Source organism: Vanellus vanellus (genome assembly GCF_965231255.1).
Source record: "Vanellus vanellus genome assembly, chromosome: 14".
NCBI classification, from domain to species: Eukaryota; Metazoa; Chordata; class Aves; order Charadriiformes; family Charadriidae; genus Vanellus; species Vanellus vanellus.
In genome coordinates, this window is record NC_138919.1 from 13351630 (window position 1) to 13371038 (window position 19409).

At 48.9% G+C, this 19409-nt stretch overlaps 1 protein-coding gene across 1 annotated transcript in view; it reads right to left on the reverse strand.

Annotated features, from left to right (window-relative positions):
• Window positions 1-19409, reverse strand: part of LMF1 (lipase maturation factor 1) — a gene marked incomplete at its 5' end in the record, with an annotated part of 207559 nt that overhangs the window by 21107 nt on the left and 167043 nt on the right. The window contains 3 exons of the mRNA XM_082490667.1: window positions 1344-1527; window positions 4793-4946; window positions 8009-8192. Of these exons, the coding sequence (XP_082346793.1) occupies window positions 1344-1527; window positions 4793-4946; window positions 8009-8192 (522 nt within the window). The remainder of the gene's footprint in view (window positions 1-1343; window positions 1528-4792; window positions 4947-8008; window positions 8193-19409) is intronic.

Sequence of the window (19409 nt, forward strand, 5' to 3'; positions counted from 1 at the left end):
AGGACAGAAACACTTGGGGGGCACCTTTCCGTGAATTAAACGCTAATAATAAAGATGCGAAGAGGCCACGTCGTCTCCTCTTCCTCCTCCTCCCCACACTGTCCCAGTCGCTCAGCGCCCGGTCCGGCTCTGGGCAGAGACAGCGCTGCGGTGTGATGGTGTCCCTCAGCACGCTCGCTTGCGATACGTCAGCATTTATGCCTCCTTTGGTTTAAAACCCGATATCCCTTTGTATTTTAAAGCCTTTGGGATACTCCTGCCCTGTAAACGAACAGCCTTTCCCTCATCTCAGAAACAACCTTCGTTTGGGTGAGCTGGATTTCTCCTCCGCTGCCGGAGCCCTCCCAAAATACAGTCAGATTTAAACCAACAGCTCCCATTCGACCTTCTGCACCATCATGTAATGCCGGGCACCGCTGCTGGCTTGAGTTTCAACCTTTGCTGTCGTCTTGCTGAGGGATAAGCATACCTAATGCAGATTAAATGAAATTCCAGCACACAAAAACTAGCGGGGTAAATATAAAACCATAGCCAAAGAGCCATGGTTATGTCATCGCTGAGGAATCCAAAAGGCGCCTAAATGAAAATACCACAAAGAAAGCAAACAGAGAAGTTTGGGGAAGGGGGAGAGGAGCGAAGGAAGAGGATATGCCGGGAGAGGATACGGGAACAAAGAGCAAAGCCCGTGATTATCCGAGATGGGTTTGCCTCACGCCACTGCTGTAAGCCCCAGTTTGGTAAAACCCAGTCCAAGTTCTCCCGCTTCACGTGAAGAAGATTTTGCAGAATAGGCTAAAAACCATACAAGAATTAATTTTACAAGTTGCTCCCCCTCTTCCCTTTTTTAATTTATGGCTGTCACCCGTTTGCTGGTACCACGTTGGGGAAAATATTCGGAGGGACCCTACGTCCATATGCAGGCAGGCGGGCAGTGGAAGCAACTGCTGGTGTCCCCAGGGGTGTCCCCAAGAGGGACACGGGTCCAAGCTGGCTGGTGGAGGCGGCAGCTGGGGATGCTGCCAGCCCGGGAGAGCCCCAGGCACCCTGCGAGGCAGCTCCTGCCCCCCCGTGCCACCGCTTCGTCCGGGGGCTTTCTCAATGTCTGTAACTCTTGGTATTGCTGGGAAACAATTAAAATGCCTCACATAAAATTTCCAAGAGTTTCGTTACACTAGTAGCAGACATCCTGTAGGAATACAACCTCTTTTTTTTTTTTTTAAATATAATTAACTTAGCCAGAGCTTCAAATATTCCCCCACCCACCCCAACACATAGTAAATTCATATAAATTGTTTTTCCTGGTCAAGGGACACCCAAGTGTCAGAGCACCCAAAGGCGCGTACCTGGAAGGCAGCGAACCACATAAGCCAGTCCAAGCGGTAGTGGTAGGGGGTGATAAAGCACGGCCTCCTCTTCAGGTCCCCAGGCTTGCATTTGAAGTCATACTCCTCCCAGACAGCCGCGGGGTCATTGGGATCCAGGCTGGACGTCCCCTGAAGGATGACTTCTGTTCTTTCCTTGGTAATGCTGTGGGACACAACACGATACTGGTTTTTATCTCAAGTCATGTAAAATGCTAATTTATGAGAGTCAACATGGTAACACGAGTCAATGGCCTCGTGGTACAGTTGGATCCTGATGGGTCAAGCTACAGAGAACTTGTCTATCCAGCAGACTTTTCTCTCTCCAGCAGCAAAATACATGGAAAACTTCAACTTCTATGTCCTCCCACGCTCCCCTCTATCACACTGCAGTTGTGCCAATCCAAGAAGGCGCTATGGCCGAAAAAAGATGATTCCTACTGAAATCGACAGGTCTGTCTTTCGAGATCAGAGCCTAACACTTGTCCAAGACACTGAGAGAATATAACGAGTGTCTCCCAAGTCTCACGTGAGCATCTTCAACCTGCAGCAGCTTCTCTCTTTGCCCCATGCTTCTGAAGAAAACCTTTGACCCCCATGATCCAAGAGCTCTCTGACTACAGGCTCCTGATGACGTGAGAAAAGGGAGATGAAAGACAGTCACAAAACATAGCTCCATCTCCATGTTTTTAGCAGGCACCATGTGCAAAAATACAGGCTTGTAACTGGCACGCGTGGCTGCCCTGATGGCACGGCCACCAACGAGGCCTGCAGGGGAAGTTTCACAAGGGATTGCACACAGAAATCCGGGCTCTGCGTTTTGAAGGTCCGGCCCTGACACCTCCAGCTGTGGGACCAGCAGAGCAGCTCCCAGCTGGGACCACTCCAGTGTCCCCTTTGCGAGCCTGGCTCTCCCTGCGGCGCTGCTGGCTACAGGGTGCTGAGCTCCAGCACGAACTTGGCCACGGCAAAGGGCAGGACACGCTCGCGATGAGCCCAGGTTAACTGGCTACAGCTGCTTGAGCCTCGGGCAGGTGGTTGGCCCCATAGGGAGCACCCCCCAGGAGCGGACTCTTGGGGCACCATTAACAGCTGTCTCTACCTGCCCAAACATTCCACCATCCCGGCTGGAAGACGGGTCTCAAGGAGCTATTACTCAGCAAGAGGAGGAGGTAACGTGTCAGCCAGTGCAAAACAAGCCAAGAAAAGCAGAAAATGAAAACAAAAAAAATGCCCCCCGTACCCAGTTGATGCGTAGAAACTTGGTTAAAAAGCACCCCAGCCTTAGGGGGGGTCAGGCGTATTCCCTTTGCTGCTTGGCTGGACTCTCTCTGCACAGCAAGGTGGTAGAGCAGTGGGGATGGCAAACTCTCCAGGCCACAGAAAGCCCACGTGAAAACACCACCATCAAGTTCTCAATGACCTGTCAGTGACGCTCGCCTACACTGGAGAGCTGTTTTCCATAACGAACACGTAACTGCGTAACTCTGCCTATCAAAGCTGTCCAGCTCCCAACACCCTTTTAATTTTTTACTACTCTGGTCCCTCCTCCTCCAACCCAAGAAAACGAAAGTTTGGAAACACACAGCCTCCACCTTCTCCCCCAACGGCTTCCAGCGATAGATGCTTACAACCCGAGGAATGCTGTACGTCTCCGCTTATAATTGTTACCTACATTTAATAGATTTCTGGATTCTCCAGCCAAGTTCCATATTATACGCTGGGCTGAGTTATGAGCCGTGGCCAGCTGCCCAATGGTTAGAAACACACTGTAAATCAGGGACACCAAATTACTAATAAAAGTATGTTCCTACTGTGTGATTCAAAATATGTCAAGTTTCACATAATCGTATATTCATTATAAGCTGCAATCCTCTTTTTATTGGTTTACATAGGCTGGAATTACAAACATATTACAGCAGCATTTCATCACATGCTCTTTAGGTTCTGGTAACTGTTGAAACAGAAACCATAGACTGAAGAAGAAAAAGAACAACAACCCAAAGAAAACAATCTCCCGTAGCTTCACCGCTCCAGCCTTCAAAGAGGTTCAGGGGTTATTTCTCCCTCTCTCTCAGAAAAAAAGGAGAAACTTCAGCATTTTCCACAACTAGCGTTGATATTTCTATTCATGGGGTTTTTTTCTAATTTTTTTTTCCCCTCAGAAATTTCTGCTATTTGAAAAACTGGGGAAAACATCATATTAATTTGACGTGCTCCAGGTGTCCTCTGCATCTCCAGTGCTCCCAGTGAGACCTGCTCCTCCCCTTCCCCACCGGCTCAGCCAACCCTCTCAACAGCCTTTTTATAAACGCTTCGCCTTTTATAAAACCTATTTATTTAATTACTGTTGGCTTCTCCTGTGGGACCTCATCCGGGGCCCACTAACTCCAGAGCTGCCCATCCCACCCCTCAGCTCAGACCGCTGGGGAACACCCCACAGCCACCACGGCGAGGTGGTGGCAAAGTGCATGCAGAGAAGACTGGCCCTGTTGTTGCCCCTGGGGCAAGCTGTTCCGATGAAGCCCCGTTTTTCAGCATTTTCTCAGTTGGGAGCGAGGGCCGGCACGCAAGAACGGGTACGGTGAACCCAACCGTGGCTCAGCTAAGCCTGGTGACCTGTCCCCACAACCCCCAGACTCGGATGCTTCAAAACCAGCCCGGTTACAAACGCAGCTGGAGATGCTTCTCTTGTCCAGTCCCACCTTGCAAGGATCTCTTGTCAAGTCCCACCATAAGCAGGATTTCCTGAGCTGAAGGCAGCAGCCAGGCTGACTGCCGCTGGGCCTGTCCTCTCCATCTGTCTTGTTCTTTTTTGAGGCCATTTATACTTTCGTCTCCACAGTTTCCTGTAGCAATGAATTCCCCAAGTCACTCGTTGGAAAAAGCACTTCCTTTCTTTGGCCTTCAATCTGCTACCCAATAGCTTATGTGAATATTTACATGAGGGAGAGCAAAAGCGCAGGGGAAGAGGAGTTCACCATAAATATAGTGGGCTGGTGATGGTGAAGACTATCCACTGGAAGAACTCTCTTATGGATATTTTCATCCTGCTATTACATTCACTACATCAACATAATGAGCTAACTAAAAGCGGCTCAAAGAAAATAAATTCTAATTCAGTGGGAAAGAAACCTGCTCCTTTTCGCCTTCTCTCTCATAAACAGATATTCCATAAATTATGATTCAGTGGGAAAGAAACCTTCTCTTTTTCTCCTTCTCTCTCATAAACAGATATTCCATAAATTCTAATTCAGCGGGAAAGAACCTGCTCCTTTTCTCCTTCTCCCTCCCAAACAGATATTCCAAGTCTATTGGCTGCTGGAGGGATCTCTAGGATTTCTGTTTAGGGTTACGGCACGCAGACTGGCTATCGGACTACACTGGAGAGAGGAGCAGAGCTATACGATGTGCCATGAAAACACACGTACCTCCCGAAAGCTCCGTAGGTGTTCACTATTCTGAGCGGGTTGAACGAGGTGTTCATGACTTGTCTGGAGTTGAGCAGGTTTAGGACAACCGGGATGCTGAGATAAGCGATCAGGAGGCCAAAGGAGATGTTGACCACTTTGCGGACGTAGCAGCCTGTTTGGGGACACAAAAGCAAACCAGAAGAAGGTGATTTCAGGACCGGTGATGGGCTCTGCTCCCCCCTCACGCCCCTGCCCGACCCCCCCGTGGCAGCCGGGACCCTCTCTGTGCTCGGAGCCGCTCTCCGCTCGCGGGCTGACAAACGCTGCGCCGTGATGAATCTGACCTTGCCGAGGGCCATACGCTATCGCGCCGGAGATCTGCCTTTCTCTAAATAGTCTGAGAAAGGGCTAAAAAGAAAAATGTCGAAAATGTTAAGATTAATCATTGCTTTAAGACTGGGACGGGGTGGGGGGGAACCCGCAGCTGGCGCTTGCACCTCGCTCAAAATTGCCCTCCCGGTTCGTAAGCCGCGTGGGGAGCGCCTCCAGCTCCCCGGGGCTGCCTCCTCCCCGCCGCCCCAGGCCCTCGCCACCCAGGCTTCTGCCTTGCCTCTCCCTGCCTCTCGCTCGCTAAGCTCCCTTCAAACCTCGTTTTTCCTTTTTGCAAATCTCTTTCGGCTTATCGTGAGCCGTGCGTTGCTTCGCCAGCGCTTTGGAATTCGGTTTGCCGGAGCAGCGCAGGGCTGTGCTGGATTTCAGGCTAAGGAGACACCTACTGCAATCAGACAAATAAGCAGACGTGACCTCGGAGGGGTTCCTACCCTTATGGCCGTCTTGAATTTGTTTAACGTCAACAGCCAAAGGATCAGATTCAAAGCAATTGCACGTAGCTTTCCCCTTATCTCTGCAGGAGAGGGATGTTTATTTGAACCTCTCTCAGAAGCTATTAAAAATTGTTTAGTCTGAGAACATTTCTGGAGAATCATTTGATTTGGGAAGGAGCTCGCCAAGATGCCTCCCCTCGCCCCCAGTGCTGCTGTAAGAGCAGTACGAGTCCGTCGGGCATTTTTTTGTCTTTTAGAAGGGCTAAACTTTCGAGCCTGTAACTAAAGAGCAGGTACAGAGACAGAGCCCTCCACCACATGGTGGAGCATCAGCAGCTCCTTAAGGTCGCTTTACGGCCACGCGTGGACTGCTCATCCTTCAGCAGGTGGAGATCGTCATCGTGCCCTTGGGGTCGCAGCTACTCAGTCATAGAGAAAAAGGGTTTAATACAGGAAAAAAACCCAAACAAGCCCACTATGGCAAGGATGGAGCAAGACTTGGGGAAGGAGCATGGGACATGAGCCAAGAGGATCTGCATCAAGCAGGCAAGAGCTGAGCACTAGCAATGGGAATTGGAGGTCTCAGTAGGAATTACACACGCACACTTCAAGGATGTGGCCAGAGCCTTGTAAAATCAAGTCACGAGCGGGGCATGGCTGGGTACCCTCCTGTCTTCTGCTCTGGTGACCCAGGGGTGAGGTAAGCCTCTTACCACACAGCCCATCAGCACCAGCTCAACAGCCTCTGCTTTGTTAGCAGAAAAAACAGGCAGAAATCCAAATTCACCCAGAGTATTAGAGATACCCTACTCTTTACTTACGGATTGCAGCTTTTTAAAAGCCCAGAATAGGGACACATCTATACTCCAGAGCCGTGGGAAGTATGGGTGGCTCTCCTTGCTCGGCCACCCTGGCTCAGTAAGGTTTTCTGGAGAACGTGACAGAAAAGGAGCAAGTTCCTCAAAAAAAAGGATCTACCTCACCCTGACGATGAGGCCCCAAGCGCCACAGCAAGGAGGCACCCTTTGGCTTCTCCTCCGGGAAGCAAGGTGCAACCTGAGTGTTGTTTGGGACTGGGTACAAAAATACAGTAGGTAGGAAAGCTCCAGGCTCTCAGAGCCTCTGAAGCAAAGCTAACGGAGGGGAAAAGCTGTTAAAAGATTTCTTCCAGCAAAATATGTAAGACAGGAGACACAGAAAGTGCATTAATGAAACTACATTAGTCTTGCTGGAACTACCGCTTCTGGTTAATAGGCCGTGTTTCTCGGTAGATGAGAAAGGACTAGAGACAGATGCTGTATCTTGTTGACCTTTTTCATTTTCTGACAGATGTTTAGTATATTTAAAAATGAGCATCTGTGATTGTTGTTGATATTATAGGCAATTTGTTGCTTATATGCGGTTTACAAAAATGCTACAAACACAACTCTACATCTGTTATGCAGCCCCGTGAAAAATATCCCAGGGTTGCTTGCGCGGGGGATCTTCTGGAACAGGGCTGCTTGAAACCCCCCTTCAGAAGGAAACGTCAGCCACGTTGATCCCTTCTGTTCAGTTCCGAAACCCCTTGCATTTGCTTTTCCATAGTCACGGTATGAACACGAGTTCACCTCCTCCCTGCTTTGGGGAACTCTTTCCCACCGTGGCAGTGCCCACGTTGCCAGCGGTGGCCATGAGCATCTGCTCCTCTCGCCTCTCCAAGCAGGACACTGAATGGGGAACGGCCGCTTTGCCAGCAGCCAGGTCTCTTTCCCAGTCAGCTAAAGCGTCGCTGGACCCAAAATGGATCACCAATCAATTTGGTTCTTTCTGGAAGTCTGGGCTCGTGCCAGTTATTTAATCAGAGAAGCAGCATGCTCGTGCAGCTCTAGCGCCCTTCCGGGAGGGCGGATCAGTCACAGGGCCACCACGGGGGAGAGAGGACAGCAAACGCGAGAGCTGCTTCTGCACCCAACTCCTAAGATGAAATCCCTGCTGCAAACCACACTGGGTGTTTCATCCTTGAGTTTAAATAGTTCAAATAAATAAATAAATAAAAAATCACAGGATAAATTGTGCAGTTCCGCGTTGCTTATTTAGGGTTGGCGTCTGATGCTCACTGGGGTGACAGCAAGGAGGACTGGCTCAGGTGTGAGAGCTGCAGCTGCCTGGACTCGCTGCGGACGCTGGCCCTGCAGGGAGGAGGCACTGCCATCCCCCCGTGGCAATGTCCCCATGGGTCCTCGTGACCAGCCACTGGCTTCGCGCCCACCATCCGCAGCAGGAGGTCCAGGCACCCTCCAACCCACAGAGGAGAACATGCCGGGTCAGACTCACCTCCCTGCCCACCCATGGTTGCTCCAGAAGAAGATGACAGCTTTTGAGGTGAGCGCACCAAACGCACCTCTCCCGCGCTCCGCGAACAACTCACCGTATCGCAGGGGAAGCTGCGCCCCGGCTGCCCCTCCGAGCTGCATCTGCGCCACCCGCTCTTTCACCCCTCCTCGTCTGGAGCTGAAGAGGAAGCCCAGGCTGGTATCGTCGAAGCAGGCGATGCTGGGCACGATGGTCAGCCAGTTGAGGAAACTCAGGTTTCCACTTATGATCAGAAGCACCTAAAGGGCAAAGCAGGCGGCAGAGGGTGTTGCATCTGCTTGAACGACAACAGGAAAGAGCGGTGAAGGACACGCCGGATGGATTTTTAGCGCCCCAGCACATACTGCGCTGATCTTCCATGATTGCAACAGTGATGGCAAACCTCTCCCTCCCTGCCCAGGCTGCAGCCCAAATGTACCCCACTGGCTTGCAAGGCGAGCTCTGCCCTTGCTTTCAGCAGGGGAAAGATCAGGCAGGGTGTAGTGTGACATGATTTCCATAGCGCTCCCGGTGACGGCGCGGCGGTCTGGCCCCAGGGGAATCATCCGCTTCCTGCTTATGCCGATGTATCTGTGACAGCCACATTCCTGAAACCCTTCAGGAGGAAATATTGGACCTTCTAATTAAAGAGCAGCATTAAATATAGAAATGTGCATTTCTGGTTTTTTAAGAGGCTTTTTCTTTTTTTTTTTTAAATTTTAGCTTTTATTGGCTGTTTAGGAGAACGTCTTGCATGCGTAAAGCAGAGAAAGTGGAAAAATCTGCAAGCCTTCAGAGAAGCCCCCGTAAATATTTATACACGTTGGAAAAAGCTTTTTGTAGGCACGTGCTATTTTTTGTCTTGCTCCTACAGTGACTTGAAAAACATGAGGAGCTTTCTTGCCGTTCCCCAGCAAGTCCTACTGAGCATCAGGCGGTTGTGTTTGGGCACTGCCCGTTTAGCCTTGGTCATGAATCACTTCTTCACAGCACGTGGCTCCGTTTTGCAGCCGTGAGACATCACTTCTTCACCCTGTTCATACGTCAGCCGTGGGGAAGGGGAAGGCGCAGGTACACCCCTGCTCAGGGTACGCGCCAACCCTCTGCCAGAGCTTTTCATTAGAGCTTAATATAAATCTGAACACACAGAGCAATTTCTGCTTCTTCACAAGCACTGCTTTTAATTTCTATTTTTCTAGCCTAAATTTATTAAAGCCCAGCCTACAATTTTTTTTTTTCTTTCTAAGCCAGTATTTTACCTGTTCACAGTCCCCCCTCTGTTTTATTCGTACATTTACACCCCTTCTCCTCCTTTATACTTCCAAGCAAGACAAACCGCTCCGGTCTCCGCTCCCAGAGGACTTCCCTACCTGCTTATCCCAGCAGCCGTGCTCTCAACCCCGGCGAGGCTCAGTCAATCTTTCTGGGTGCTGACACGGACCGTAAGGAGGATATCGGACGGGTCTCACCAGGAACTTGTACGGCGACGCTGCTATTTCTTATGCTCAGCCAGAACTACCCCTCCCGCTGTGTTTTAACGCCGCATTTATCTTTGCCACCGGGCTGTCACATTAGTGCCTGCCAGCCCGGGCACGCAAGTCCCCCTGTACGTAAGTCATTTCCAAATACATGGTTCCCAGCATCACGCAGATGTCTCTGCTCCTAGCCCACGGTGCGTCATCCCGTGCGTCGCACAGCCCAATTTCATCCCGTCTGCCCGTTAACCTTCGGAAGGCAGGAGCCCGGGCTGCACCGGCACCACCGAGGATGCTGAGAACTGACGGGCTCAAAAACTCATTGCTTTGCTTTCATACACAACCTGGGTTTTAACCGAAAGCGGACGAAGCATTTAATTGCTCCATGTTTTATCCGAGACGGGACTGCTGCCGGCTCAACCTGGCTGACACCGGCACTTGTACCAGATGCAGGACATATATGTCGGGAACTTGCTCCAGCGGCAGCGAACACAACGTGGCAAATGAAGCCAACCTCAGAGCGGTGGCCACGAAGACACATCTGGGCTTGCGCGGGGCTGCCCAGCCATCGCAGCGGTGACAAAGGAAGGTGTTAGGAGCGATTCAGCGTGTTGGCATATAACAATATACGGGAATCCATGCACACGAAGACAAGGAGAGAAAAGCAGCTGATGCTTATTCAGGACTATTTGAGTTTTGAGGCCGATTCTGGATTCTTGTCCCATTAATCACATTACTTAGGGTTTAGCCCTAATTAATTAGCTGTTCCTTAGACACGTTGAAACAAAAGAGGAGGAAAAAAGGGAAGAAAAGAAAGTAGTCTCACGATCTTATCCATAAAAAATGAAGGTTATAAAGCTGACTTAATCTATTACAGGTTGAAAAGTAATGCCCTGATGTAACAAAGTAATTTATTTTTCAGCCTTCAGACCAGCTAATGAGAACTTCCCCCACCTTCCAGCTGGGTTGAAAGCTGTAACCTTGACTGGCACCACTATTATTTTATTTAAAGAACACTCCTCCATTCACACAGCTGAACTTTATCCTCCCATGGACTGTTTACTCACAATTTTTAGCGCATGTGGCCAAGGAAGACTTACATTCAAGACAGTGCAAGAACAAACACACAACCCCACGACGCCCTGAGCATCCCACCGCAGGCGGAGGAGCTGGACTGTGGACCACACTCCCACCAAATTAACCACAGCCCCCCGCTGGTCTCTTCCTTTCAGTGAACAAGCGATGAAGCTTTCAGAAACCCTGAGGAGATGCAGAAGCCGAAGGACTGACCACAGACCCAAGAGGCAGAGCTGAAGTTCTCCGTTGCTCCTCCAGCCCACGTAGCACCCGAAGACAGAGGGTGTCTGGAGGAAAGCCAGCTGCCTTCGACACCCAACTCGACTCAAACACAAGAAGACTCCTTGGGAGCTGGAGACCATCACAAGCCTCCCACTCCCACGGCAAAGCACACCTTCGGGTCTGCCTTCTCCAACATATACAAGAACTCCACAGTGAACACCAAAAAGCTACATCTCAGGTAAAGAGGAAATCTTAGTGAACCTGGCAGGTTCTCCTCCTCTGGGCAGGAGGATGAAAGCTCTGACACATACTGGCAGACATCAACCCCACTGTGCAACATATCACGTAGCCACTATCACAGTAAGACTTCCTACAGCACGGGACAGACCACGTAACCGAGCAGGTCGTTAGCTAAATCCCGGGATGCCTAGGAACGCCGCTGTATATTTTTTACGTATTCCTTCATGCCACCCTTGGCTTTTAGAGACGTGTCTCTTGACCTCACTCAGAGGTCACCGCCCTCTGCTGGGGCTTGTTTGGAGAGTATGGTCTGCATGGCAGCGCCAACTGTACCGGCGGGAACGAGGAAATGAGACCACCTTACTTCACAAGCAGCACACTGAATTTGTTTTCGAGCGCTTTTGGGCGTTACCTGGGGGCTGCTGTAAGGGTTTTGTTATGCTCACGTAACACGAGGAGGCTCCAGTCGCAACGTGGACCCGTTTAGGTTGGACTTGCCAAAACAGATGGTAAGAGGACAGTTCCTGTCCTGAAAAAAAAACCTAAATCTAAACATACTGGACAAAGTTAGATCAAAATTAGGATGTATTACAGCTGTGTTACAGGCAGAGAGCGGAAAAATTTTGGCACCTAATTCTTATTTCAGCAACGCTCTCCAGGGACATCGCCTCAAAGAAACTCACTCAGCATCACATACGGAGTCGTGCAGCAGAACCTGAAATAGGACCCAAATCTCCCGATTACGAATCCCATGTCTTAATTACAAGTCCCCCCCTGAAATACTCACGTGCCCGAACGCTGGTCCCTGGTGTTTCCCTATGGTTTATCCCGGAGTGCCGCATCCAGCGCCGCCCCCCCCCCCGCCCCCGCCCCTCCTTCCCTGAACCGGGCTCACGGTGGTCTCCCAGAACACTATTCCACAATGCAAACGTCAATAACACATACCCAATTTCGGTCTGAGGACTTTCAGCCAGTGTTCTGTTAAAAAGAGGTATGCTTTCTCATTAAAACCAGCAACAAATAAATGTTAAAAACATGTCACTTCATGTTTTATACGATGGGCAGAATTTTTTTAAAATACGGTGATTTGCAAGTCACAATTTTCAAAACCCCAGCAGGACTCTTCAGTAACAGAGTCACACAATCTTAAAAAAATGAGAGATCTGACCAATTACAATACGTAACAAAAGTCCTAACTATTATTTACTTAAAAAAATAATTACTTATTTATCCTGAGTTGGATAATTACCCAGAATTATGAGGGGAAAAAAGTATTTAAATCTGAATTACATACACATGTTAGGTCCTCGAACAGAACACGCTGTACTCCAGGTTTGGTGCTCCCCCTTTGACCCGAATGTGATTTAGTTCAATGCATATTAATCAGCCTGTGTTCATTAACACACTTCTCACTTAGCTACTTCGTTAGGAAACTCTGATCCTTTTCTGATGTGATTTGCCTCGTGCAATTGCAGTAATATTAAGAAAATAGTACTGCACTTTGCCACTTCTGCCGAGGCTCGTTTTACAGCTTCGGACGGAGCGACTGGGTGGTCCATGGGAGTTTTTTTTGGTTTTTTTTTTTTTTTTTTAGTAGTGATTCACCTCTCTTTATTGCTTGGAAGTCAGAAGCAAGATATCTTATTTCCACCAGCCCTTAAAAATCAGGGGATTCAAAAATAATACAAGTTTGGCGTTTTCTGGTCTGTGGGTGGAATCACGAACCTGACACATTTTTAACTTCAGTTATTCTTGACCGAGTCGCGATGCTCACGCCAGCCGCCGCGAGGGCTGCCCGGGCACCGGCAGCGGATTCAAACACCGGTTAATATTATACCCAGCCTGAGGGGGGCTGAGCGCCCTCAGCCCCTCAGCTTTGCGAAAATAAACCTCAAAGGAACTCCTGCTTCAAAGTCAATTAACGGGACAACAGATAAATTTTCAAAGACGCCGACGGGCGGCTGTCCTAGCCAACGGTTTGGTGCCCGTTCTTGCACGAGGTGTGCGTTATCTGAGCGACGTGGCCTCAGCATTAAGGCTGAGGTCATAAGCTTGGTGAGTTGAGCAACCGGCGTCTTCCGCGGCGCTGATGCTGCGAGCGCAGCATCCCCCGGGGACGGTGGATCCTTTGCGATTCGGACTGGTATTTGCCTTGGCGGGCAGCGCGCATTTACCTAAAAAATCCTTCCTTTTCTGTGGGAAACCTCCTAAGCCTCCGTGTCCTGCTCCCCCCGCCTTGGCAAAGCGGAGCCGCGCTGGTTCCTGGTGGGAAGTTCAAGTTAACGTGAGTTTCTCCGGGCGGTGAGGGCAGAGATCTGCGATCACCGCGTGCTCAGCTCCCGCCCTGGGAACCGACGGGGCTGCCCGGCTGGTGCTGGCCATTTGGGCTAAGCCACCAAACTTCCCAAAGTCTTATTTCACCCATGTTCAAGGCAGGTGTGTAGGTGCTGGACCTCCTCCGCACCCACGTTTGGGGCCACCAAACCCCTCCAGGAGCCGGTGCTGCGGGGCTGGCAGAGCACGGGGAGCATCGCTGCTCCTTCCCCATCGGCTGCATGAAGAAGGCGAGTTTATTGCACGCACGTCACAGGAATGTCAGCCTTTGCACCACGCCAGGTTTGGCCCTTCTGTGCTCCTACCACGATCGCAACCCAACCGCATCTCCGCATCTCCACGCTCCAGACCTCTGCTGCGGTGGATGGGCTGTGCCCTCTCCCTACCTCGGGCTTGATTTGTGTTTACTGAGTGTCTCTCTCTTGCTGGACAATATTTAAATGCACAATTATAACAAACAGATGGTATCAACCCCTGTGGTGATTTTTAAAAATTTTTTATTAAAGCACAGTATTAATCATGGTAATTGGGTAGGAACTTTAAGGTTATAAAACTACAGCATGTCTAATGAGCGAGCTCCTTATAGGAGGAACTGAGGTTTTTAATCTAATAATGTCAGTTTTATGGATTATGACTGGAGTTTTATGAAGTGTGATATGAAATACTGTGGATTCATGGCTCTCACTGGATTAATTTGGAAAAGTAGTTTTCCTGGTTCTAGGCCCAAAAACAATTATTCCTTACATTTCTGTCCCCTGCACCGTTACCAAACCCCTCTGTCAGAAAATGGGCACCTACACCCATAACTTTTTTACAGGTTAGACTTCTTTGTTTGGCTGGGTTTTATTTTTTTAAATCACAGATTGTTACAAACATACAGTAGGTAGGAGAAGCTCATATTCTGTGGAGCGGCCTGTATATTTGACCAGAAGGAACAACAACAGGCTGTAAACTCTTAAACACGGTCGAGGGCTGGCTGGAGCTTGCAGGCTCCGTCCCAGTGCGGGGACACGGTCCCCACGCGGCACCGGAGCTTTCTGATATTAAGCCATTGGCACAGAAGAGGCAAAACTGGGATGCCCGGAAGAACTATGATTTATTTAAAGAGTAAAACATAGGAGCAGAGGGCTGGAAGAGACCTGAAGAAGCTGGCCGGTCTTCCCTGCTGCCCCAAGGTAGAGTCGTCTCTACCTGCACTGTAGTGTGTTTGTCTGACCTCCTCCTGGAAGCCTTGTTGAGTGCTGCAGCCAGGTCCCCGGCGTCCCTGCGCTACCTGCTCCACTGCTTCGCTATCTTTAAATTACTCCTAATATCTAGCCTGACTCTTCCCTGACAGTATTTAACCCCATGACCCCTTCTCTGCTCACTGGCATCAAAGACTTCTCTTCTACCGCCTTTCATATAGGTGACAGCGGTCCTTTGTCCGCCGCCTCCTCCCTCCCAGTGACGTTCTCGTTTGGATTACACGATCCCAGCTGGTCCAACCCTGCCTTGTGAATCCAGCCTCTAGATCTCTGCTTATTCTCACCGTCCTCTGGATTTTCTCCAGCTGGAACATACCTTTCGTGACGGGAACGCTCAGAACTGAGCCACAGCTTTTCGCTCCAGCCTTACCGGCGGCAGGCAGCAGGAAGGATTTATATGCTCGGAGCACAAAGAGTTTGTAAATTCCAGTAGGACGCTCGCCCTTTCTGCAACAGTGCAGCCCTGCCGACTCGATCCCAAGATTATGCCAAGATTATTCTGAATACTCATCACGTGCGCCAATACCCTCTACCTGAGCGTGATCTACTAATATTAGACATCATTAATGGCAACCCTGAATATCTCTGGCTAGTCCCTGGGGAAGCCCCCTTGATAAATCCTTCCCTCTGACAGTGAGCCATTGATAACTGCTCAATAGACTTTCCAACCTGTTTTGTCCGCCAGACAGTACTTTCTATTTCTTACAGACCCTATTTTCTTGGGTTGTTTATGAGATTTTATGTGAAAGAGTTTCAAAAGCCTCAGTAAAAGCATATATTGTTTATCCTCTATTCATGCGCCTTGTTTTGTCAATGAAGGAAAGACGACTGCTTTTACATGGTCTGCTCTTGGCAAAACCACGACGGCTGTACTTATCCCCCTTGGTTTTTGGAGGTATTTAGAAATGGCCTGTTTCACCATTTTTTCCCCAGTATTTTTCCAGTAACGGCTCTGTAATGTCCTGGCTCTTCCTTTTTTCTCTCTTTAGAGGACAGGTACTCTATTAGCTCTTCTCCGTTCTTTCATTACTTCACCTATGTTCCATGAATTCTCAAAGATAATCACTAACGCTGACAGGATTTCAACAACCAGCTCTTTAACAGCCCTTGGATAGATTTCCTTAGGCTCAGATGATTTGAAAAGATCTAACTTAGCTAAGTGCTCTCCCTTGCCTGTGGCTGAGGTCATCCCGCTTTGTTACTGGTATTAATTATACCAACAGCCACGTGAGATGGGACTTTTTAGTGATGACTGTTACGAAAAAGGCACTAATCACTTCAAGATAAAACACGGACCAAATTTATCAATTAAAAAAATATAGGCTATAGAAAAAAAAGCAACAGTAAGCCTCCTTCCTTGCACTCTAAATAAATGACCGCATACTCACTGCGCTAACGAAAGCTGGAGAATAACAAGCCCGGCTCACCCGCGCGCTGTCAAAACTGCAGTACCTGGGTCCCACATGGATCTTCGCATCGCAGACCCCCACAGCCACACACCAATCAGCTCAGCTGATGGGGACAGCAAAGACGCTCTTCTCCTGCTGCTGGATCTCCAGAACTTAAGAACGCTCCCCCATGGTCTTTGCGCGTCACCAAGGAAAGAGGAAATCAGTCTTTCAATCCCTTGGACTTTAGGGATCCTTATGAAGGAGCAGATGTGACCAGGAGCTCATGTCAGCACCCAAGAACGTGTGCGCTGTGCTCTCTGGAGCAACCAGGGAAAGCAGTGGCATTCGGCACCGGCAGGACCATTGGGTCCCCATCCCTTTCTGTCCTGCACGCGACAACAGTGCTACTCCACAGCCATGGCTAACGGCAGAGGTCCCAGCTGAGAGAAATGCCTGTGCCAGGCTCACCTCCCATGGGCGAGCCAAGGCACTACGGGCTGCTCAGCTCCCCGTGGGAACCAGGGAGAAGCGGGAGTTCGGAAATGACCCAACCAGGCCATGCATTTGAGCAGAGGGGGACAAATCCTGGTGGTACGCCTGACACCAAGGGAAAGGGAGATTCGCCATCACCCATCTCAATCTGTGTGCCCAGTCCCCCGGCACCACTCCTGGCTCCTCTGCCGGTTTGCTCTCCGGTTTTCCCCTGGGCACCCAGGAGCTGGGCTGGGTGAAAGGCGGACGGTGGCCCGCTGGTGCCACCGGATCGAAGAGCAAGCCCTACTGGCTGCGCTGGGGACGCTTCATCGCCCACAGCCTCTGCGCCATCTGTGCCTGGGATGGATCTTCAAAAAGAAAATACCAGCGTTCTCCGAACGGGCGTACTGTGCTTTGGTTTTGGTTAAGCGGTTAACTCCGCTCTTCTGAAACCTGCTGCCCCACCGCCCAAGGATGGCCTACTCCTGGGACAAGCTGAAACTCATAACATCAAAAGTTGGTCCTTCCTGTAAGAGATAGGGAGGACAAGCCTCAAAAGCCAAATTTGATTTTAATGTGCCTCCAGTTACTTGCGTACCATGAAAACACAGCCTCCCACAAAGAAAAACAGGCTATCATTCCCCCATCTGGTTTCAGTTTGAAAAATACTTATATGTGTAGTTTTTCCCAAAAGTTATTGTAGGCACGGGCAAAAAATTCCCATTAAATGACAACAGCAAGAACATTTAATTTTCCCCTATTATTAATTTAATCTCTTGTTAACTTCTTGACTCGATATTTGCATGGGGATTTAATCTCTGCTTTGCAGAGCTATTTAGTGCAGAAAAATACACAGGAAAATAACGACCTCTGTCCACTTGCTCTGTTTTTTCGACAGCAGATAAAACGGTTTTGTGAATCCCACAAAAATTCAGAAAGCTATTGGGAGGACCAGGATAAAAAGGAGCAAAGTCAGTCGTTGCCGGTAAGACGGGAAAGAAGAACGCGACTTCAGTTTACTTTTGGACGCGCGGTCAATCTCAATTCACGTGACGAACCGCAGCCCACGAGAGACAGCAAACTCCCTCCCTCCGTCCCTTACCTGCTGTGGGGACACCCGATGTCAGGACACCCGGACGCTCCCCAGATACCTCAGCCCTGAGTTTCCAAAAGGGATGGAACCACCTACCCAGCGCACTGGGAATATCGTGGAGTCAGGAAAGAGCCCAAATTTGGTATCCAAAACATGATTCCATAGGCGAAGGCCGAGTATTTCCTTCCCACGAGATGATAGGAGAGAACCCACATATTATTACCACATTTAATACAGAAATAAGAAAATAGTAAACCTCGCGATGCCCCTTGCACAGCTGCACCCCCCCCCTCCCCCCCCCCCGTGCACCTCTGGTTAGTGGGGGGTCACCCGGACACGGCTGAAAACAGGCAAACGATTCCTTTAGAGGCAGAGGAATTAAACAGAATTCAAAGCATTTTATAATTCACATGCTATATATAGATATTTTTCGGTTTTGCCTGAGTAGCTATGGCTGGGGACTTGGAGAACCGTGTTAAAAAAGCTGCGTATTTATCCCTAAAAAGCAGAGGTCAGTATTTAAAATATTGATAAATACTTGTCTAGTTAGAGACTCCCCCGAACTTCTAAATGTAGAATAGCAATATTGCGGAATAAAATAACTCTTGAGGAATAAAATAACTTTAGATCCACAAATGCAATCATGCAATCTGAGCTAAAATTTGTCGTTGAACCGGGTCACATTTTGACATATTACAAATTGCACTGTAAGGCTTTTGCAATCCCCCGTCCAAGTACCTGGTCTAAAGTTACAAACAGAACTGTGCTAAAGCAATAGGGAACCAAACCCTTTCCATTCCTGTTATATACCCGACATTTGTTCTTGATCTAAATGTGAAGCAATATAAATGTCTCACTCCATACTCATTTTTAATTTGTAGCTATATGAACCACCTACTGCAGTTCCCACAGATTATGGGATTTGACTGCGGAGCATTTCTACGGATAAGCACAACTTCCAGATTTTCAATGAAAAAATTTTTGAAGAGAAGCAAAAGAATGAAAGCGGAGTGATTATGTTTGGTTTTTTTAAATATATATATATATATAAACAGATAAATCTCTCAGCACTCCAGCTGACCTCCAGCGATGAGCGGTCAGAAGTACGGACAGACGGTGGCTCAGCACAGGCTGCCCCTTCTGAAACACCCCGGACTGGGGATGGGATACTGGGATGAGAGACAAGTCCAGTGCCAAAAGGGTTAAACTTAGTTTCTTTTCTTTATCATGTAGCCCAAGATGTTGTAGTAAGCATTCCCATTCCAGGAAATTTTATGTGTTTAACTCAATTACCAAAGTATTGTGTGTGAATTCAGGCTCAGTTGCTCACTTTGGGTCTGAAGCACAACCGGACTCCCCCTGTCCTGCTCCTGCAGAGCCGGGATATGTCTCCACATTACTGACTTTGACACATTTATTCTGATCTGCAGCTTTGTTATGTAAAATACCTCTTGGTGTTGCTTGATCCGTTGATTCTTTTGCTAGAGGCTACAGTGTTCCACATTAAAGTATTACAGGCGAAATAACTGCTGAAGGACTGTTTATGTAAGTGTTGGACCAATATAAAATGAAAGAATAATTTTACAGAAGGAAGGAATTTTTTGCTACTCTGCTCTGAATTATCAACATCTTTCCATCCCTGACGATAAAGTTACTTCCTAAAGGGCGAAGCTGTCATGAAGACACTTAACGGCAAAAACCTTTCAACACCTTATTTATTTTTACTAAAGACCAAAGGGCATTTCCACGGACCAGCAAATCTCAACAAGCTTTACAGCAGCATCCTACATTAGAGGACCAATTTCAGATATTTTCTTCCTGATTTGACTCCAATTTGCGCCAAAAAGTTGACTTTAGTGGCAGACCTCCTAGATTAGGGTGCTGTTTAAGGGGAGGAAGGCAAGTCCAGGCTAGACCAAGTCCTCTA